At 45.1% G+C, this 23641-nt stretch overlaps 1 protein-coding gene across 1 annotated transcript in view; it reads left to right on the top strand.

Moving 5' to 3' along the window:
* Positions 1-23641, top strand: part of MARCHF10 (membrane associated ring-CH-type finger 10) — a 97305-nt gene that overhangs the window by 43363 nt on the left and 30301 nt on the right. Inside the window, exons 4-5 of the mRNA XM_043904970.1 lie at positions 5923-6094; positions 20866-21018. Of these exons, the coding sequence (XP_043760905.1) occupies positions 5923-6094; positions 20866-21018 (325 nt within the window). The remainder of the gene's footprint in view (positions 1-5922; positions 6095-20865; positions 21019-23641) is intronic.

Genomic DNA, 23641 nt, shown 5'->3' with positions numbered 1-23641 from the left:
TGTTGTTCCATGTCCAGTTCTAACTGTTGCTTCCTGACCTGCATGTAAGTTTCTCAAGAGGCAAGTCAGGTGGTCTGGTATTCCCATCTCTTTCAGAATTTTCCACAGTTTATTAGGTGAGTGGTACCCAAGTCCAAATCCCACCCCCCAAAATTACTAATCCATTCTTTACTGTTGTTCAAGTTTACAATCCTGGTAAGCAATTTCAAAATTGTCCTGCACATGGAAAGCACTTTGCTGCCCTTGGTGGTGGTTTAGCTTTTAAGGCAGTGTCTGACTCTTATGGCCCCATGGACTGTAGCCCACTGGGGTCCTCTGTCCATGGGATTTTCCAGGCAAGAATACTGGAGTGGGTTGCTATTCCCTTCTCCAGGGGATTTTCCCAACCCAGGGATTGCTGCCCTGACAGTTGTGTGTTTGTTTTTTTTTTTTTCCCCTAGAAGAGAAAACATTTAGCCAGCTTTATGAGACTGCATAGAACCTGCTAACTTTATATTTCTTGAATTCATAAAGGTACCCATCCTGTCCAGAATGCTATTGGGTTGGCCAGAAAGTTCATTTGGGGTTTCCCATATGACGTAATAGAAAAACTGGAATGAACTTCTTGGCCAGTGCTATATTTATACAAGCTGCCCTCAATTTCCAAAGGCAGCTTTTGTGTTTGAGGCGCAGTAGGAATGTGGACTTTGGGGACACCGCTCGGAAGACACACGTTTGCACCCACAGTCCCCTGGCCACCCTTCCCGTGTCATCACTGTTTGAGCGTCGAGTTTCACGACCTTGATCCTTCTCTTTCACAATCTCATGAGAATGCTTTGTTTCAGCTGTAACAAGCACACTGGCTTTCTCTGACACCAGCCTGACACTGCTCTTTGCCTGTTTTCTTATTCACAGCAGGTCATGTCCTGATCTCTACACTAGGTCACAAGATCCACTCAGCTCAGCCTTCCATCCGTCACATGACACGTGGCTACAATGGGATTTGCACACATCAATCAGAATTCAGCAACGGGAGGGAGGGAGGTGGCATACCGGTTGAGAAGCAGCTCCTTAGGTCTTGGAAATGAGCCATCAGGCAAGAGCTGGAAAATGACTTGATCTTCTCTGTTCCTGACTACTTCTGTCTCCTTGCCCTTCTGATCATCTCTGTTCAGTGTCACCTTGCCGTTTCAGACTCAACATCAGTAGGTCCTTGTTTAAAGATCCAGTCACTCTCACATCCCTGAGAAAATGTATCCCACTTCCCAACTTTTGGGTCTCCACCTTCCAGAAGGTCTAACCAGAACCATTATAATGTTTCAAAGTCCTACTTCAGTGTCCAGTGCCACTTACATACCCTAAGGTAAATTTCTTTTTCCTGTATGAGTTTTTCTCTGAACTTTCTTTTTTTTTTTAATTGGTTTGATTAAAAATTGTTTAATATTATTTATTTATTTGGCTGTGATGGGTCTTAGTTGTAGCATGCAAACTCTTAGTTGCAGCATGTAAGATCTAGTTCTCTGACCAGGGATTGAACCCAGGCCCCCTGCATTGGGAGCATGGAGTCTTAGCCACTAGACCACCAGGGAAGCCCCTTTCTGAACTTTTGAGAGATTCTAGCTCTGAGTAAGGTAATATCTCAACTTTGTTATGGACGATGCCCAAAGAGCAAGCTGGGGAATCTTTGAAAAATGTTAATTACAAAAATCATAATACCCTATATACATATTAATTTCAACAATAGTTTCTTTAGTTAACATGGCTTTCTTAGGACTCTTCAAATTACCAAGAGAAAATTTAGTCTGGGATTTTCTGTTTTGTTTGTTTGTTTGTTTTTGTTTCATGTTTCAGGCTTTGATTTTGAAAGACAGAGCTAGTTTTCTTCCTCTTAAAGGAATAGCAATGTGCTGTTGCCTCCAACCTCCATGTGACATTTCAACATAGGAACATAAGGGAGAAGAAATGAAAATTGTAAATGCTCTTTAAAATTGCAAGAGGAGGAGACATCGTTTTAAAATCAGCTTTAAATCAGTGTAATTTAATTATTATCGTCTGATAATCTTTAAATGTTAAATATTTTCCATTAGAGCTTTACTGTCTGAAAGGGAAATTGTACCATATTTTTCTTAAGGCTAGATAAATGTCAACTGGCTACTTATGTCACAATCATAAATTATACAGCCTTTGGAAGAAATCAAGAGTCTGGTGTAGGACTTGCCCCACCTTGCTGTCCATTGCTCTTTGAAATACGTGAAGACCCATTAGAATTTCTCAGAGGGGCTTATGGTTTTGGTTTCAACAGCAAGCAGTTAATGTTCAGTAGTTAGCTAGTTAATTGTTTAAACGGCTTAACATGAATGGCTAATTGCAAAAGCCAACACTTACATGGCACTTCCTCTGTGCCTGGCAGTGTTCTAAGTGCAATAAACATATCTTAACTTATTTTGTCCTCAGAGAACCACCGAAAGGAAAGCACTATTGTTCACAGATGAGAAAATCTGAGAGGTAAAGAGATGAACTAACTAAAACTAACCCTACGTCACACAGTCACTATGTGTAACAGTGAGGATTCACTCCCAGGATGCTGGGCTACAGCCTTATATATTAATATTACATTTTATTGCCAGAATGAGTTACTACAACTCCTTTCACCCAAGGCTCATCCTCCTTGGATAATATAATGGGTTTTCAGGAGAGAGATGCATGAGGCTGAGTACATGATAAGACACAAATGAAGATACAAAATGTTGAAGTGATTGGCTTAAGATTAGTCAATGAAGCAAGCAGGAAAAGACCCAGTAGGGCATTTACAAGTATTCTAGTTCTTTCCATTGTGGTTTTAGTTTCCAGCTGACAAAACACTCACTTTCAGCTGTAATTTCTGGACCCAAGAGTGATTATCATACTCGTAATATGTATGACTGAGTTCCTATGCTGTCCACCTGAAACTATCAGCTATCTTCCAATATAAAATAAAAAGTTAAAAAAAAGAAAAATATAGGGATTCAGAACTGGAAGTCAGGTTGATAGAACCAGGAAGCAGAGAAAGATGCATTTGAAAAGCAAGTGCATGATTCCAAATATAATTTTGTTGTTGTTTGTTGCTTAGTTGTGTCCAGCTCTTTCAGGCATGGTTTAATTGGCCAAACTTTCTTTCACATTTGGTGCTGTTAAAGCAAGAGGTTACAAATGAATGGGTGAAGGAAGGATAAACATGGCTTAACACCCCACCCAATTAAGAGTCTCTTCAAGACACGTGCACCCCAATGTTCATTGCAGCACTGTTTACTATAGGCAGGACTTGGAAGCAACCTAGATGCCCGCCAGCAGATGAATGGATAAGGAAGCTGTGGTACATATACACCATGGAATATTACTCATCCATTAAAAAGAATTCATTTGAATCAGTTCTAATGAGATAGATGAAACTGGAGCCCATTATACAGAGTGAAGTAAGCCAGAAAGATAAAGACCAATACAGTATACTAACGCATATATATGGAATTTAGAAAGATGGTAACGATAACCCTATATGCAAAACAGAAAAAGAGACACAGATGTACAGAACAGAATTTTGGACTCTGTGAGAGAAGGCGAGGGTGGGACGTTTCGAGAGAACAGCATCGAAACATGTATATTATCTAGGGTGAAACAGATCACCAGCCCAGGCTAGATGCATGAGACAAGTGCTCGGGCCTGGTGCACTGGGAAGACCCAGCGGAATCGGGTAGAGAGGGAGGTGGGAGGGGGGATCTGGATGAGGAATACATGTAAATCCATGGCTGATTCATGTCAATGTATGACAAAAACCACTATAATATTGTAAAGTAATTAACCTCCAACTAATAAAAATAAATGGAAAAAAAAAAAAAAGAGTCTCTTCACCAACTCCTTTGGATTCACCACCGCCTGGGGCAAGCAAAAATTCTAGTTCTGGCTGAGGGTGATGGGGAGAGACCCATCAGTAGCAGTGAACACTATTAACTGCTCTTGATGCTGTAACCATGGATATTGGTTGTCTTAGCCCAGAGCATCTTTCCTACCTTTCCATTGGCTGAAAATAGATGTGTGAGCAGCCTTCTCCATTCACTAATGTAAGTGTGTGGCAGTTTGGTCACATGCTCACTGATGTTCTTCTTGCCTATGACCGTCTTAGGCACCATCATTAAAATTTGCCCACATTTCCTTCTCTGAGAATGGGAAGCCTATCTCATGCCCAGAAATGACCTCATGTTTCATCTTTGACATTTCAGAATCATTATCAAGGATTTCTATTAAATTCCAGATTCACAAGGGAAAAGGGAGAACAAGCAACTCATTATGTCCTTTCCTTCTTCTCATCCCTTTATCTGAGGGTGGTCTGTTTTCTGAAAATGCAGAGAGAAACAATAATTATTTGTTGGAAGGCTGTCGCCAGGCTCTAAGTTACCAAACATGATTTATAATCCGGAGAAGAATGATCTGTCCACCTGTAGATTTGTACTGACTTCCCTATAGAAGACTGACAGGTAGGGGACTGTTTTGAGAGCTGAGTTTGTCTTACATTGCACCCAATAATTCAAAGCTATTCAAAGTATTTTCCTGAGTCAGGTGGCTTAAAATGAAAATGCCACAACTGTCAGCGAGAACAGGGAGCAAGATCAATACAAACTGCCACCACTGGAGAGACGTGGGGGGCATTAATTTAGCACTCTGTGTTGACAGAGGAATACATTTTCAGAGGACTTGCCAATACAGACCATTGTGCAATGCAGGAGTATTTAGTGACCCTTTTCCTGGAAGGAGGGGCAGCAATCCTTTGGTTTTATCTGCCACGGAGCATATCACCTAGCAAATCATATGAACACCAGGACCTAGGACCATAAGGCAGGACTTAAATCACCTTCAAGACCAAGTTTCTCCTAATTATGTATGCTGTTTTCACTCTAAGTGTGTCAAAGTATGATAATTGCTCAGTTGTGTCCAATTCTTTTGCCACCCCGTGCACTATAGCCTGCCAGGCTCCTCTGTCCATGGAATTCTCAGGCAAGAATACTGGAGTGGGTAGCCATTCCCTTCTCCAGGGGATCTTCCCAACCCAGGGATCAAACCCAGGTCTCCTGCACTGCAGGCAGATTTCATTGCATCTGTAAGGCTGTGTTAAGATATTCTGACACCACGTGAGTCATGATTTGTCCATGCATGTAAAGTAATTAACCTCCAACTAATAAAAATAAATGGAAAAAAAAAAAAAGAGTCTCTTCACCAACTCCTTTGGATTCACCACCGCCTGGGGCAAGCAAAAATTCTAGTTCTGGCTGAGGGTGATGGGGAGAGACCCATCAGTAGCAGTGAACACTATTAACTGCTCTTGATGCTGTAACCATGGATATTGGTTGTCTTAGCCCAGAGCAACTTTCCTACCTTTCCTACCTTACCTTCTTTACAGCAGACTGACAAGTAGGGGCTTTCTTAAAAAATTAATCTGGTCTTATGTTGCACCTGATAATTCAGAGCATAAACTGAGGTCTCATTTATTCAGTCCCAACATACATCTCTAAATTTCCTCTTCATTATCAACTATATGATTAACATAAGGAATGGTTCTTCCTCACCCACCCTGGAGTAGTTCAAATAACAAATAGCAAGAAGTTTAAATGCATGGATGCTTTCATGTGCAGCTTTTAACATGAGCTGTTTATTGGTCATCCAATTACTTAAGGGTCAGGAATTCATTCTTTTCATAATGTCCTACCAAATAGACTCATTAACTCTGCTATTATTTCTAAATTGCTATGCCCAGTCCATGAAAATCTGACTGGCGAAAAGGGCACATTGAGCTGGCAAGACACTCTGATATCTCTGTTGAGAGGTTGCTGCATTTGGCTTGTCTATTTTTCCTCTGCCCAGCAAAAAGGACCTGTTGATCACTGATACTCAGATCTGACCTTTCATTTTCGGTAGAGTTCTGGTGATGAGGATGCTCAAGCCGAACCAAGATTATCTGCCACGAGTTCTGCTTGTAAGACCGATTCTAGACTTCCAGCAATTGACCAAACCTCAGTCAAGCAGAAACATAAGAGTACCATGACTCCCAAGAAATCAGAGAAAGCGGGCCCCAGCAAACCCCCTCCAGGTGAGTGGCAGATTTATCGAAATACACAAAATCTAAAAGGTGAGTGATGGTTTTCTGTTTTGTTTTGAAATTCACAAGCTTTTTTAAGTCTAGCATCACACTAAGGACAACAATCAGATAGGTGGTCCGATGACAACCCAGTGGTTTCCATGTGGCTCATTCAGGTTTTGGAGGGTTTGATGATCTGCTAGTGATCAGATTTATTTCAGAGAACATCAGGTTGAAGAGGTGTGAAGTAGGCAGAGTAAGGGTCTCCACTGCCCTCGCATTCTGCCCACTCATTGCCTTTGTGTGGCACTGGCTCAGAATGGCTGCCCTTTCACCTTTGTTACCCTTCTGGGAGGATAAAGGCATTTGGCCCCAGGTATCAAGTTTTATGACTCAATCCAGAGCATGAAGGGAAGCTTTCAAATGCATCTGAATGGCATAATTTACTGCCGAGAAAGAGAGTAATAAAGTCTTCTAGTTCTGTGGTTGTCCTCTCTTGGGGAAAAGAAGGGGAGCCTTGATAAATCCTCCCCTTTGTGCAATTTGGTAAATAATTCACTCTTTAGCTGCCTTTGAAGCAAAGACCCATCCTCTGCTTCAAGCAGGAGCGACTTAATAGTATCCAGAGAGGGGATAAATGTAGCCGGAAGTTTAGAGTCCCTCAGGCTCATCTCCATTAGAGCTAACATCTGTAGGACAAACTTGATTCCTCTGGGGAACTGACGTGGAAGTTGGGATAGCCAGGCAGAAAGGCCCATCTTCTGCTTGCAATGGAATGGAAACAATCCAGATTAACTGCCCGAGAATTCGTAAATAGCATGCAATTTGTTTAAAAGCACAATGACTTTCTAATCCTAAATAGCTCCTGTTCTGCAACCACCCATCCAGTTAAGTCTCGATGCATTTTTAGACAATGGCAGCTCTCAGATTAACTAGGCATATTTTATAACTTTAATGAAGTTGGGAAAAAAAGTTGACTTCTGAAATGATGTCCTTTCAGGCAAAGCCACAACTCCTTTTCCTATTTAATTGGCCAAATTTTCTTTCACCTTTGGTGCTTTTATAGCAAAAGGTACAATGAATGGGTGAAGGAAGGATAAACATGGCTTAACACCCCATCCAATTAAGAGTCTTCACCAGCTCCTCTGGATTCACCGCTGCCTGGGGCAAGCAAAAATTCTAGTTCTGGCTGAGGGTAATGGGGAGAGACCCACCAGTAGCAGTGGACACTATTGCCACTCCTGATGCTGTAACCACAGATATTGGTCGTCTTAGCCCAGAGCATCTTTCCTATCTTTCCATTGGCTGAAAATAGATGTGTGAGCAGGCTTCTCCATTGTAATGTGTGTGGAATAAGTTTGGTCACATGCTCACTGATGTTCTTGCCTATGACTGTCTTAGGCTCCATCATTAAAATTTGTCCACATCTCCTTCTCTGAGAGTGGAAAACCTATATCATGCTCAGAAGTGACCTCATGTTTCTTCCTAGTTAACAACTGCTCATTTGAAGTGTTTTAGTAGGAATTAGGTTTTTAATTCGACTGTTTAAGAATGAAATAGGGCAGATAAGATCACTCCTCAAATATTTCAAATACACGCTGTCATGGATCAAACTGAGGATGTCTTTTAAAAAATTGAATTTAAGTTTAAATAATGGAGCTGTAATCACTCGTTATAATTTTTAGCCTTCTTGCTAAAACTGGGTAGCCATTTGCATGCTGTGTTTTGTCCTTTGCAGAGATAAATCATTCAAATGGACAGTTCAGGCCCATTCCACGTTTAGTTTGTCTGATTAACACAGATGTTCTTCCAACTGAGTGAACTCCATATGGAACTTACAACACTGACAGGAAAGGAAAATTAACTCACTTTCCATTCTATAAAACCTCAAATTTGAGGAATTACTAGGCTGGAAAGCACCAAGGTATAGGCAAGAGAGCCAGGTTGGCAGAAGGATAATTATTTCACCAAATAAGAGATGTTACCTCCCCAATGGCTCAGCAGCAATCTGCCTGCCATGGAGGAGACATGGGCTCGATCCTTGGGTCAGAAGATCCCCCGGAGAAAGAAAGGGCAACCCAATCCAGTATTCTTGCCTGAAAAATCCACAGACAGAGGAGCCTGGAGGGCTACAGTCCCAAGGGTTGCAAAGAGTTGGACACTACTGAGCAACTAAGCAAGCAACACTTGGAGTAAAAGACTTTAAAAACCACCTTGATAAAAAAAAAATCCACCAGCTTAAAAATAATACAATAAATAAATTTTAAAACACCAGCTTTATTAGTTATAGCTCTAGACTGTGTCCGAGCTCTATGCAACCATGAGCAGGACCACTGTGGCCCAGCCATCCAGCGAGCATAAAAACCCTGCTGATTGATGTCAGTTACGCAGAAGCCAATTCAGTTCTATAGCAAATTGGGTTAATTCGGGTGAACTAAAGGTAGAGTCTTGGTGTGTTGGGATCCACTCGTTTGACATGTGTAGTCTCACCCACAGAATTCCTTTGTCAGTCCAGTGAAATGAGAGCCATGGACAAGGCAATAACAAGCAGAGTTTATTCAGGCAAAGTTGAGTCCAGTGGTGGTGACAACTCAGAATATTCTGATAAATACCCTGCTGTAATAGAAAAAGAGGTGTGGGGACCTAAAGTATCTAGGACACATCCATCCAATTCAGTGGGTAAATTCACAGGCTCCTGTTTTCCTCCACTTCTGCAGGAAAATAATTTTCTAAAGCATTTTGGGGGCCACCCAAAAATTCCAGTGAGTTACCAAAACTTGCCATGTCAGACCTGAGTTCTACGCAAAACTAATTCCATTAAGACAGTGGAATTCCTTTGCTTAATAGGCTAACATTCCATATTGTGTTATTCCACACTTTTCCTGGATAAAATAATTCAGCTGGGGAATGTGGCTTGACTTACATGCAAACCTATGTAGTGATATTCCATTATAATCCTTATATGTGAATTATCACCTGGAATCCCTAAAACGGCTATTTACAAGAGAGGAACCACCAGTACCCGCTACTAATAGATTTATAACCAAGAAGGTCTCAGATTTTCATTGTGATTCACACTCTCTTAGGAGGAATTCATGCATTTTAAATTAATTCATATATTCCATGGAACTGTTTCTAAATGAGTTGGCTTATGATTCTCCTTGTCCCCTATCTCCGTGCAGTTGTGGGCAAGTGCTTTTGCAACAAAATGCTTGGATTAGCATCTGGGCCCTGTTTCTCATTTGCTGTGTCCTTTTGAAAAGTAACTTCTCTGTGCCTCAGTTTCCTCATCTGTAAAATGGCAGAGCCTGGGAGTCAGAACAGCTCCTACCTGCTAGCATAGCTGTGAGGATTCAATGATAAAACATATTCTCAACCATTAGAACGGCCTCCAGCACCATAGCTCATATATGATAGCTCATGTATGATAACTCGGTTGGTAAAGGATCTGCCTGCAATGCAGGAGACCTGGGTTCGATCCCTGGGTTGGGAAGTTCCCCTGGAGAAGGGAAAGGTTACCCACTCCAGTATTGGGTGGAGAATACTGGCCTGGAGAATTCCATGGACTGCATAGTCCATGGGGTCACAGAGTCAAACGCGACTGAGTGACTTTCACTTTCACTTCACTAAGGCATCCTGCACACAAGAGCTTTATTCAATAAGGAGAATGGACTAGAAAATTTTTTCTATCTTTATGTTAACTCCTCCCCCCGCCTCAGTCTTCTTCCCCTTACCAAAAATCAGAGTTGTACTTTTAAACACCTAACACAAACACAGGCACAGACACTTTTACTACACCCTGAATTTCCAAAGCAAAACACCAAATGGAAAAAGATGAACAATCAGAAAGCATTCACCAAGCCAGAGATTTGCTTTCCCTCCAAAAAGACATGAAAAACTCAGGCAGCGAGTCAAGACTCAGCTGGGCCTAACATGCAATCGATTCAGAAATCCTATTTCACAATCAAGGTGAACATGGATGTGGAGTGAAAAATAAGCCTGGCCCTGTTAACATATTCTTCTTTCAGAAGCAGAGGGAGGAGGCTTGGGGATTAGCCTTTACCAAAGGCCCAGTCTGTACCCAGGATCTGAGTCCTTCCATCGACCTGTAGGAACCAGTGGGAAGCAGAGCAGACAGCAGGCCAATTAAGTGCACTGAGCTGTGGGGCCACCGGCTCCTGGACTCCTGCCTGTTCCCAAAACACCTCCCAGCCCTGTCCTGACTTGGACAGGAGCTGCCTCTCCTTTCCAGGACATGTAGAGCCATCCAAAGGCCATTGTGCTGTGGGGGGTCTGGCACCCAGAGTCCTAAGATGCTCCTGACCCCCAATGCCAGGCTCACAGGAAGTAAAAGCCCTTGCCTGCCCTCTCCTCTCACCTGGAGCCCGGGCTGAGTCCCTCTTGTTATGTGCCAGGAAAAGTGATCTGGATGGAGTCCGGTGAGCCTGCTTCCAAAATCTTGCCCTTTAAAACAGAGCCAAATGTTCTGATATTCTCCTCACTTCTTATTGAGTTCAGTGTTAGTCATTACCAGATACAGATTTGTAGGAGTAGCAAGACCTAGTCAGCCTAAGAGTGGGCTTATGATGGAGACTAAAATGAAGAAAAAGCAGTAAACTCATATTTTAAAAGGTACACCTCTAAGACAACTGTGGTCTCTTTTGGATTGGGAAATATTCACTTGAAGAGCAGCCAGGAAGAGAAATTTGAGGGCAAATCCCAAATCTTCATAACTTACCTGGCAAGTCAGTTCTGTTGAAGATTCCCTGAGAGGCCAAGATGAATGGGTTTCCAGGCAAGTCCAGCGGCGTCCAACAACTTTCCAAGCTGTCTGCCCAAGTTAGAAAACAACTGACATAAGCAAATGCTCCTATATTTATAGGCTGAATCCTAATTCTCAGTCCATGTATGGTAATGCTCCTAAATGAAGGACACAGGTATCACAGAGCCTGGAATTTGAGGTCCTGGTTCAGATTTCTGGTCTACTTTACCCTATGAAGATTAACTGGCAAATTCTCCAAACTCAGTTTTCTCAGCAGTAAAATGGAGTTGTTACCAATACCAAAAGGTAGACGTGAGGACTAAAATCCTGGGTACAGACTGGGCTTTAGGTAAAGGTTAGTCCCAAAGACCCCCTCTACTTATGAAGTCTGCTGCCAACACCGTAGGCTGCTCCCAGGTTAGCATCTGTGTAAGAGAATAGCTCAACCAAAGATATTTTAGTTTGAGATGTGACAGTTCATAACCTGATTATTTAAAATGTTTAACTCTTTGATTATCAATAAAGTCATCCAGCGATACCCCCAGGACCTATGGGATATTAGCAACACATTCAACTTGCCCCCACCATCTCAGAGTGCATGGCACAAGGGGCCTTGGTTTTCCTGTTCATCATGCATTCAGTCAGCACTTCACTATTCACTTACTGCCTGCTTATCTGCCAGGCACCACATAGATACTGGGGATACAAGAATCAAACACACAGGACCTGCCTTCAGGGGCTCACAGCCTAGTGGGAGGGTGGGACAGCAACACACCCTGGCCAAGGTGAGTTCTAAGGATGTGTTGGGAGGGGCCTGTGGGGCAAAAAATCCTGAAGGAGGGGATTTAGCCAGGGCCAGAGGAGGAAGGTGGCTTCCCAGGTGGCTAGGGGTAAAGAACCCGCCTGCCAATGCAGGAGACACAGGTTCGATCCCTGGGTCAGGAAGATTCCCTGGAGGAGGAAAGGGAAACCCGCTCCAGTATTCTAGCCTGAAAAATTCCATAGACAGAGGAGCCTGGCGACCTACAGTCCATGGGGTCACAGAATCAGACAGGACTGAGCGAATGAGCACGGGAGATTAAAGCAGGAAAGGTGCACCCAGCAGGAGCTGCCGAGTACACAAAGGTGTGGGGGAGAGGACGAGGAAGAGGGAGGAGAGAGAGAGGCCAGACAGACAGACAGACGTGGAGGAACTACAACGAGTCTAGGGGCTCACAGTATCTCCAGACAAGGAACAGAGGCATCACCTGAGAACTTGTTAAAAATGCAAGAACCCCAGCCCAGCCTTACTGATGCAGAACCCGCATGTAACAGGCTCTCTGGGAGATCTGTGTGCACAGGTTGAGTTTGAGAAACTCTGGGTCAGGATCAGGCTACAAGTTAGGAAGCGTAAAGTTGGTGCCCTCCAGGTAAGCGAGGACTCGGCTCCCGAGGGCCCTGAATGTCATGCTGGGGGTGATGGAGCAGTGGATTAAGCAGGAAAAGGACTCTATCAGATCAGCGTTGTTAGCAGCTGACTGTGACCAGAGAAGGGGGTTGGCTAGGAGGGTGAGGGCAGACAGAAGCCAGAAGACCAGATTACCCACAACTGCAGTGGACCCAGAGAGACCTGAGAAGGGCTTGACCTGGAGCAAAAGCAGAGGGAGAGGGCCTGTGCTGGAGGGGTGTTTAAGGAAGTAAGCCTGGCAGAATTTGGTGAGGGTCAGGAATGGGGAAAAGGAAAAAGGAGGAATCAGAGAGATCTTGGATTTCTGGCCCAGAAAACTAGGCCAACGGCGGCTGCCTTGGCCAAGGCTGAGAAATCAAGGAGAAGGCAAGGCTTATTCTGTAGCTGTTGTCTTTAGGAACATCCTGGTCAGGCCAGGAGATGCCAGGAAGCACCTGGTTACCCACGTCTGCTGCTCAGCAGAGAGCTCCTGGCCACCAGGAGGAAGCCAAGGGTCTGCAGGGAGTAAGAGGTGGCTGAAACCACAAGAGTGTCTTCCCTGAGAGAGTGGACGGAGTAACGAGAGAGATGGTGCAAGAACAGTTGAGGAAGGAAGGGAAAGACAACTACAGAGAAAGGTTCCAAGAAGTAGGAGCCACTCCAGGAGTCAAGAGAGGCCTTTGGAAATGGATGGGTAAGCTCCTACAACACTTTCAAGTGCTTAAGGATTAGAGCCCTCCATTATAGGTAATGGCTTCAACGATGGCTTCTTAGCTTTGGAACCGAGTTCAGCCATAGCATTTCCCAAACTCTTCTGTTGCTAAGAATCTCCAGGGCGGTCTTTTATAAAACACACACCCCTGGGGCCTGTCCTGACTCAGAGCATGTCTCTCCAATGAAGGGGCCGCAAAGCTGGTTTTTTAACAAGCTCTACAGGTGATTCTCATCGTAAGTTTGGGCCACTGTCTCATAGCCTTGCTTCTCAAGCTTTAAAATTCTCCAGAAATACCTGGGGACCTCAACAAACCGCCGGTTATGGTTCGGTAGGTTTGAATGGGCAGCAAGTCTGCATTTCTAGGCAGCTTCCAGGCGACAGCCACACTGCTGTGGTCTCAGGACCACCCTGGCAGGAACAGGGCTAGAGAGAACACCTGTCTCATTTTGCAGGCAAGGAAACAGGTTCTGAGGCGGTAAGCCGTCAATCCAAGGTGACCCAGCTCAGCGAGCGCCAGAGCGGAGAGATATGTCCTGCCTGAGGGGGGTCTCTCTGGATCGTGACTCCATCAGGCGCCCATATTCTGCCTCCAACAAGGATGGCAGATTGAGTGTGAGGTTAGCAAACAAATCATTAACTTCACTTGGACCCCTCCCTCCTGTCCACCTGCTTCTTCCTGCTTGCTCCCTCTCGCTGCCCGTGAGCCCACCAGGATGTCTCTGCTCCTTTCCCTTTTCCCCCCAAGCCTCCCCTCTGCAACAGAAAGGCCAGATTAGGGCATGACCACAACCTCCCAACCGGGGTGGGCAGCTGGAAGAGCGGGGGAGAGAGGCTTACCTAAGTGAGACCCCGCAGACCACCATATGTTGCTGCCAGAACAGCTAATTAGACTGGCTGTGGGAGAGGAGAAGGGCCCGTGAGCTTCCACATGGGAACTTAGTGGGGAAGAACTTTCCTGCATCTGTTGGGGACGCCGGAGAACACTGGCCGGAAAGGGGGGTGATGGTGATGTCACTGCCCTGCTTAATTCTTCAGCGACTCTGAGACCCAAGCCAGGCGCCTCCCGGGCAGGAGCTGGGCACTCGGAGATGCCATCCAGCCCTCGGGAATAATTTTTTGAGTTTTGATTCATTCATTGTCCTGCCCCCCGGGCGAGTGTTCCCTCCTGACTGCTTTTTTCTTTTGTGCAGGTGACAGCAGCGAGCACCCGCTGTTCTGCGTCGAATATTCCCCTTTCTGCTCCGTCTTTGCTTTCTCCCCTGTCCTGCAGCCCAATACCAGTTACTGCTGCCTCCTCCTGCCGCTAGTGCCACCTGCCTCCCCAGCGGCGGGCCAGGACACCCCACCACACCTCCCTCCAGCCCCCTTCCCCGCCTTGCTGAGCCCCTCTCCTTCCTCCCCGGGCCCCGTGCCCGAGTCTCCAGCCACACTGTGCTACTTCCCCATCTCCAGCCCCAGGCCCATTGAGACCCCTATGCTATGCCTGCCCGGCCCCCGACGGCCCAGTAAAATCTACCTCGTGTGGTAAGCGGCCCTCGGCAAGGCAGGGCGCACAGCACAGTGGAGCCGAAGAGAAGGGGGGAACCTCAAGCTTCCGGAGGGCAGGTGGACAAGAGGGGGGCCCACGGCAGGCCGGTGTGGTGCGTCGGGGGAGACCAGACAGCTGCAGCCACTTCACTCAGCCTTCTCCTAGCACTTAAAGGAGTGAGCGACCAATAAAATCCCATCCTCCCTCTCTCAGTCTCTCTCTCTCTCGAGACTCATTTGATTTCTTCACGCCTGTGTCTGGCACAGTTTGGATCATAACCACCAGAAACGCAGCAGGCCCCTCCGTGTCCGATCGTAGTCCTAGAGGCATGGCCATGCACGCAGAGCCGGCCCTGAGAGGGAGGCATCAGAGACGGGACTGGGTGGGGGACGTCCACGCTGGATGTGAGAGCCCGCTCAGCACCGCACCGGGGAGGGACAAGTGAAAGGGTTCAGTCACTGTTTATGTTTTCTTTCCTGACTACTTATTAGGCCCTACATCTCTCCAAATCAAAAAAAATCCCACCTCCTGTGTTCCTAAATAAAACACATTTATGGTCCATAATTAAGCTTTCATTAAGATCTCCTCTGGGGATGTGAGACAACACACATTTCCCAGCATACTCAGACCAGCAAACAGACACAGCCTATTATTTGTGACTGTACAGAAGGCTGCCTATTCCACCAGGGCAACATCAGCTCTTGCGGTTAAGCTGTAATTCTGCCCATGATCCAAAAGAGGCAATAAAACCTATTCAAAAGGCATCTCTCAGGCACAATCCTAGGCACTGGGCAATAAAGTGGAGATGGTGTGGGGGAGGGGTACAGGTTCAGGAATTGTATTTCTCTCTCCACCTTCCTTTTCGACTTTGTCTATCCAGAACTGTGTCTGTGTATACAGTGATGTGAGGAATTAAAGGATGATCAGGTGCATGGAATTAACACGGGCCACTAAATGGACTCGGTTCTCAGTTGTCAGGGGCCCTGCGGCGGGCGGGGGTGGGGGGGTTGTTTTCTGTAGGTCTTTTCTTTCTCTTGTGTTTCCTGCCTAGAGAAGTTTCTTCAGCATTTGTTGTAAAGTTGACTGAAGGTGCTGAATTCTCTTAACTTTTAAAGCTCTTGATTTTTCCATCAAATCTGAATAAGTGCCTCACTGGGTAGAGTATTCTTGGTTGTAGTCTCTTCTCTTTCATTGCTTTAAATATACCATTCCCTTCTAGCTTACAAAGTTTCTGCTGAGAAATCAGCTGTTAACCTTCTGGGTTAACCCTTGTATGTCATTTATCATTTTCCCTTGTTACTTTTTCTTTTTTTTTCCCCCTTGTTACTTTTAACATCTTATCTTTATCTTTAGTTTTTGTCAGTTTGATTAGTATGTGTTTTAGCGTGTTCCTGCTTCAGTTTATCCTGCCTGGGACTCTCTGAGTTTCCTGGACTTGGTTGAAGTTCTATTTTCTTTTTCATGTTAGGGAAGTTTTCAGCTATTATATCTTCAAATATTTTCTCAGGTCCTCTCTCTCTCTTGTCCTTCTAGGGCCCCTATAATGAAAATGTTGGTATTTTTAATGTTATCACAGAGGTCTCTTAGGATGTCTTCATTTCATTCTTTTTTCTTTATTCTGTTCTGCAGCATTGACTTCCACCATTCTGTCTTTCCCTCAGTTATCCTGCTATTGATTCCTTCTAGTGTATCGTTCATCTGTTTGTTTCTTCTTTAGTTCTTCCAGATCTTTATTAAATGTTTCTTGCATCTTCTCAATATTTGACTCCATTATTTTCCCCAAGATCCCAGATCACCTTCACTATCATTGCTCTGAGTAATTCTTTTTCTGGAAGGTTGCCTATCTCCACTTTATTGTTTTTCTGGGGTTGTATCTTGTTCCTTCATCTGGGACATAATCTTCTGCCTTTCCATTTCTATGATTTTCATTCTGGAGGCTGCAGGATTATAGTTCTTCTTACTTCTGGTAGATGAGGCTATCTAAGAGGCTTGGGCAAACTTCCTGTTGTGAGGACCTGGTGGTGTATAGAACTGAGGCTTGCTCTGCAGGGCAGGGCTGTGCTCAGTAGAACTTGAATCTGTTTGTCTGGTGGGTCTGTGTTCCCTCCCTGTTAGTTTGTTGATCTGAGGCAACCCATCCCTGGAATCTGCAGGTTATATGGTAGAGCTAATGGTGATCTCCAGGGTGGCTCATGCCAAAGCGTACTTCCTATGACTGCTGTGGCCAGTGCCTTTGTCCCTGTGGCGAGCCACTGCTGACCCATGCCTCTGCAGAAGACCCTCCAACATTAGCAGGTAGGTGTGGTTCAGTCTCCTGTGGGGTCACACTGCTGCTTCTCTGAGTCCTAGTGTACACAAAATTTTGTGTGTGTCCTCCAAGAGTGGATACTGCGTTTCCCCTGGTCCTGTGGAAGTCCTACAGTCAAATCCTGCTAACTTTTACAGAGAGATTCCCTGGGGATTCCTAGTCTCTTTGCCAGATCCCCAGGCTGGAAAGCCTGACATGGGGCTCAGAACCTTCACAACGGTGGGAGAACTTCTGTGATACAACTGTTCATCAGTTCTTGGGTTGCCCATCCAGTGGGTATGGGACTTGATTTTATCATGATTGCGCCCCTCCTACCATCTCATTGTGGCTTCTCCTTTGACTTTGGACGTGGTGTATCTTTTTTTGGTGTGTTCCAGCATCTCCTAATTAATGGTTGTTCAATAGTTAGTTGTGATTTCAGTGCTTTCACAGGAGGAGGTGAGTGCACACCCTTCTTCTCCACTATCTTGAACTAATCTCCAGTCATCAGGGTCTTTTATAAATATAAGATTTCTACCTTTTTTTTCCCCTTTGCTGGTCAAATTAACAACTATTCAGTCAACAGTTGGTGTCCCAGCAATGTCAAGACAATTGAGGCAGACATCTTCTATGTAAACAGCTGTTTGATTTCTTTGCTACTGGAGGCATCCCTTTGCCCAGATACTAGAAGGAATGGGTTTCATGGTGCCCAAAGCAAGCCACATTCTTCCCAAAATTCACTGACAAACTTCAGGTTGATAGGTTGCCTGGCAATAAAACTTTTGAACACAACTTGCTCTATCCTCTGTAAGACAAAGGCTTTGTCTTACTACCTGGAGAGGAAGTTATATTTTACCTTTTAGTGTCAGTATAATTTAGTCTTCCTAAAAATTAATATATGTAGCATGCTACCATGAAGATCGTCTTAGAAAGACCCCCATGGCCTGAGGTTATGTTCACTTTGGATGTGAGTAAGGTGATTAGGAACTGGAATTCATGTATTGATACATACAAACTAGGCACTTTGTGTGCTGCTAGCCTGTCCAACTCTTTGTGATCCCATGGACTGTAGCCTTCCAGGCTCCTCTGTCCGTGGAATTTTCCAGGCAAGAATACTGGAGTGGGTAGCCAGTCCCTTCTCCAGGGATCTTCCCAGTCTGCAGACTTAACCCGGATCTCCTGCACTGCAAGCAGCTTAGGTCCCTTCATTTGTAACTGCAGATGCAGACGGAAAAGAAGGAATATTTCATAAGACTTTGCTTTCCAAAGAACCTAAAAGGGTATCACAGGGAAGAAGTCAGTGGTGCAGCCAAGTTAGATTATAATCTTTAGGCCAAAATGTCTTACTCATCTTTGTGAGCCCTTGGATTATTACACAGAAAAGGCATTTGCTGAACAAATTACAATAAAAAGAGTTGTTATTTGTCTTTTGGATTTTATAATAGGATTAAAGAAGAGAGCAAGAATTACACAGGAATAAAGGCTGCTGAATAAGTTATCCTGAACCTATAAAGCCTGCATAATAAAACATTTCTGGTCAAATTCAGTTCTCTCAGGGGAGTGACATCAGATTTCCAATCATTATTGGTAGTGTTATTATCGCTGTTTATGGTAGAAGCAGCAGTTACCGTTTTTATCAACTAATAAGCACCAGACACTGAGTTAGACCATCTACCTACATTATTGCTAAACTTCACGATAACTCAACGAAATGAGAACATTCCCATTTTACAATTGTAGATACTGAGGTTCAAACTCCCCAAAGTCAGAGGACTCTGGCTTCACTACCAGCAAGGTTTTCTTCACTGCCAGACCCGGTCAAACCATCTCTAGTTTTTTTCCGTTTCATTACTTCAGTTTGCTGAGAACTCAATTAGAGGAGACATGGTTACAGAAATCATTTTGGAAATCACTTAAGAGATCCGATGCCTTGAAGAAAGTACTTTTTTGAACAGGAAAATAGACTAATCTGTTATCTTGGGTTATCTGGGGGTGTTCAGCACAAGGGGAAAAAAAATGGTGCTACTTTTGGAATTCCACACAGTTTTCAGCTGAATGCACCTTCTCCAGCCCTATAAAACATACTAGGTGGTGGTTGTTTGTCCTGCCAGAGAGTTTGAGAAAACACACAGGCTGGCTAAGACAGGGTCCTCATCCTTAAGGAGCTTACAGTCTAGTTGGAGAGAAAAGACACAATCCTCACGCAATCTTGGAATATTTAAATACTAAAAGCCCTAAGGACCCTGAAAGTTCTGGCCAAAGCAGACTTGTAAAACAGGAAACAGACCTCCAGGGACCTGCTGGCTGAAGCAAGCTAGTGCAGGCTGGCTGGAGGAAAAAGGCCCTCTGGGAGGCAGGGGGTGTAGGGGTGTGGATGGGGTGGGGGAGTAGGAGGGCTGCTGCCTGGGGTGTGAAGGAAGTCTGAATATTCGGCTGGAAATCAAAGTAAAATCCTCATGGGAAGGACCTTTGAGCCAGGTCCTGAATATCCATTGGACTTGGCCTGCACCCCAAGCCTGCCCCTTCCCTGGTCCTCCTGTTTCCTCTTCAGTAAAGAATGATCCTGCTGTTTCCCCGCCCTGCTGCACCCATCTGTCAGGTGCTAAGCAGGGGGCAGTTGATGACTTCTGAGAGCTGCAGAGGAATAAGGCCTCAAGTGATTGGGAGAAGCCTATGCGCTAGAGGAATGCAGCTCCTGGGGTGGGGGGGTAGGATCCCCTACGGTTAAGCCCTCCATCCCTCTCTCTCACCCTCCTCTCTCCCAACTCAGTCAGTGAGATCCTGTCTAATCACCATCCTACACCCTCCAAAGAATGTGTTCTCATTTTCTGGAGAATTCTCTTTCTGGTCAAGCCCACAACCTCTCTGGGCTCCACTGACGTGCCCTAAGCTGGAACCCACACCACCGGCAGCTCCCCCTTCTAGCAAGTTCCCCAATGAGGGCCTGTCAGGGAAAGTAGGTTGTAGCTAATCATTGTTTTAAACCAGGCTTCACGGGCAGCCAAGGAGAACTTCCATTCCTTTCCTTAATCTGATTTAAAAAGATCCACATAACCACAACTTACACTGTGGGACATAAATTCAGTCATCTTCACGTGCCAAGGAAGGCTGTTCTCTTGCATACAACTCAGAGACCCTTCCCAGCTTTACCCCCTTCCCCCTTGACTGCTGGCTATTTGTGAAAGTTCTGAACTGTCCAAGAGGAGATGAGCCAGGCAAATTCTCCTGGAAGCATTTCATCTAGAAATTCACAATCTAACTGCCTGTGAACTTGAGAACTTGTAGAGATGCTTGGAAAACAGCAAAACCCTTTTCCCAAGCTCACATGCACTGAGACTTAATACATGTGAAGAGGAAACTTGAGATTATTCATACCAATTAGCAACCTAATTCAAAATGTGACTTTAAAAAAATATATTACCGGTAACTCAATTCGACTTGGCACTTCAGTTACTGTCTTTCTGGGAATGTATCAACCCCACCCAGTGGTGGGTAACACACAAGCAAAAAAAAAAAAAGGTCCCCAGATGCTTGGAATCTTTCTGGAATGCCATATTAGTTGCTAATAAACAACCTGAGGATATGAATGTGTAGGTGCAGAACAGACTGTGATTCACGTTTGGATGAGGACATGGGGAGCCAGGCTTTGTGTGTCCCAAAGGTAAAGGCTCTTGATGGTTTTACCAGCAAGCCCATCCCAATATCTATGAACTGGAAGCTAGAAATTTCTTAGCAAAAGGAAGGACCCCCTTCAGACTCCACATGGCAGGTGTCAGGGGGTGCTCATGAATGGTGATCAGAGCCTTGTGAAGTAGGTATTATTATTCCCATGTCACAGGTGGGGAAAACTGAGGCTCCCGGAAGTGATCTGTCCAAGCCCATGTGGTTACAAGGTTATCGAACCAGGGTTCAAATCCAGCTTCGCCCTCGCCTCCTATTTTTTGTTTTTTTGGTTTTTTTTTTTTTATTCCCTTAACCTCCTTCCCCACCACAGGCCCTCTGAGCAGTCTTTCTATGAAGATGTTTTCCTATAAAAAATTATTAAAAAGATTTTGCACTTTTCAGCAGCCCAGGCACCACAGATTTTATCAAGGAAGAGGAGGCCAAACCTGGGGAGACTGACAGTCAGCCCAGAGATGCAGAGCCCACGATTGTCTGGGAACAAAAGCAGACAGAAACTGCAGCGGCCTGGGAAGGTACCTACCCTCGGGGGAATAGGTAAGGATGCTCATACATCTCTGACCTCAGAGACTGATTTGAGCTGTTACATGCTGAATTCCATGTGCTTTTTATGTGAAGAGAGTGTACCTTACAATGAAACACTTAAAAGGTTTTAAAAACAAACTATTGGATCCAGTTTCTTTCTCCTAGGGAGGCTGGTAGGAAAAGGCAGGGCGGGGAGAGTTTTCATTTTCTCTGCCATTACTCCATAAGCGAGACCATGAAAGGTTTTGAGTGGATGGATGCCCGCCGTTAGGCTTCTGGAGAGGGTATTTTGGTGGTGGGTGTTAGGTATGGGAGTGGGTGGGGGAGGGGGAGGGTAAAGAAGTAGTTTCCAGCTCTGAGGATGTCTCACCCCGCCGCAGTTCCCCACCCGCCTCCCAGGAGGGGAGGATAGAGGTCTGTGGATGGCAGACAATTCACCTCCCCCAGAGATTTTCTCCCTTCTGATCCAAGGTGTCAAGATCTTAATGTGTAAGAAATAACATAGAGGCGGATATAGGCTTTATTTCAAAACACTGGTTTGGCCGACATCTCTTTTGGTCCTGAGCTTTCATCCCAAGGCCCGAGCCACGCTGTTCTGCTAATCACGCTGTCCTCTCCTGCTGTGGCAAAGCAAAGGAGGAATAGGTCCTAAGGAGCCCCCTTGGGCGTCAAGGAAGGGGACACTTGACAGCCCACCTTGCCAGCCAAGCACCTGTTTCATCCCCTTGGGGGAGCCAGTGAGCATCACATTTCCTCACCACCCACTGAGCGCAGGAGCCTTTACTTAAAAGGTCGATGTGTACTGTGGTGGACACAAGTAAATATAGAACATACACTCGGATGGCTTGAAGTTAGGGGTGATTAGAGCACATGTGACTGTAACAACTCAATGTCCACAGGCCCCCAGTGATCTAATGCCTCCTGGCAGGAAGGGCGGACCTCACTTCTAATTCCAGCCCTCCTTCCTCCCAGCAGTGCAGCCTGGGGTGGTCAAGAAGCCAGTCTGGGTTACAATGCCCATGTCTTAAAATAAGTATAATGAAATCTACCTCATTGCCTTGCTAGAATAACGAAAGCAAGTGCTATTCTCAGCAGCACTTGAATATCGCGGGCACTCAGCTACGCTAGTTTCTCCTGCCATCTCCCCAACAGTCCTCAGTAAACTCCAAACTGCTGTTTGGAAGGTGAGGTTCCCCACGCATCATACATCCCTTGACCCACCAGGCTCATCTAATCCTCCACGTGTGCCCAGAAGATATCTTCCATTATGCTGAGATTCACTGAGAATTTGTCCTGATCTTCTATTATACCCCTGACTCCTTATCTTGCCTCTAATCCTTTTTTTTTTTTCACATTCCAAAGTAGTTTGCAAAATAAATAAATAAATAAGTATAATAAAGTCGTTTGCATAAGTTGGAGTAGGAGCCAGATGTTTGAATTGTGTCAGCAAGAGATCCAAAGCAAACGTGACAGAGAGCTAATATATTGAAAGCGCTTACAAATCAATAAGGAAAACATGAATACCTAATAGAAAAACTGGGGAAGAGGCACTGCAGACAGTTTCACAGAAGAAATAATACAGGTGGTTAATAAAATCTGGGGTGGGGGGTGGCAGATAAAAAGTTCAAGCTCACTCAGTAGTAAATGTAAATTTACAAGAGAGAAATTTGGCCTACCAAATTGGCTAAGGTCTTTTTCTAGAATAATGCTCAACGACTTCCCTGGTGGTTCAGTGGTGAAAAATTCCCCTGCCGATGCGGAAGACATGGGTTTGATCCCTGATCCAAGAGGATCCCACAGGCTGCAGAGCAACTGAGCCCGTGCCACAGTTACTGAAGTCTGTGCACCCCAGAGCACCTGCTCTGCAACAAGAGAAGCCCACACACGGCCCGCTAGAGAGTAGCCCCTGCTCACCCCAACTAGAGAAAAGCCCACACAGCAATGAATGCCCAGCACAGCCAAAATTAAAAATAAATAAATATAATAAACAAAATTATATAAAAAAAAAAAAAGCTCAATACTGATAGTGAAACTGCTGCTGCTGCTGCTAAGTTGCTTCAGTTGTGTCCGACTCTGTGCGATCCCATAGACGGCGGCCCACCAGGCTCCCCCATCCCTGGGATTCTCCAGGCAAGAACATTGGAGTGGGTTGCCATTTCCCTCTCCAATGCATGAAAGGAAAAGTGAAAGTGAAATCGCTCAGTCATGTCCGACTCGTAGCGACCCCATGGACTGCAGTCTACCAGGCTCCTCCATCCATGGGATTTTCCAGGCGAGAGTACTGGAGTGGGGTGCCATTGCCTTCTCCGATAGTGAAACTACTGACTAACATTTCCCAGGTACAGATACTCAGGTGCTATGCCAAGCCCACAGCATACATTCCCAGTAACCACCACAGTTAGGAGAGATGCTTTCATATCCTACCTGGAGGGTCACTTGGTCCAAACTGGAATTTGGCAACCTGTGTCCTAGTCTTTAGAGAGCTTGCAATTCCACTCCTATGAATTTGTTCTAAGAAAATAAGACCTGCAGTCAAGGAGGTATGAGCGAGGATGTCTATCATGGTGTGATCTGTGGCAGCAAAAATCTGGAAACAATCTACATACCCAACAGGGGAAGGGTTTGTATAATGTAC

This window comes from Cervus elaphus, chromosome 5 (genome assembly GCF_910594005.1).
Source record: "Cervus elaphus chromosome 5, mCerEla1.1, whole genome shotgun sequence".
Taxonomy (NCBI): domain Eukaryota; kingdom Metazoa; phylum Chordata; class Mammalia; order Artiodactyla; family Cervidae; genus Cervus; species Cervus elaphus.
Note: the sequence above shows the minus strand (reverse complement) of the source record. Positions and strands in the feature narration are given on the sequence as shown.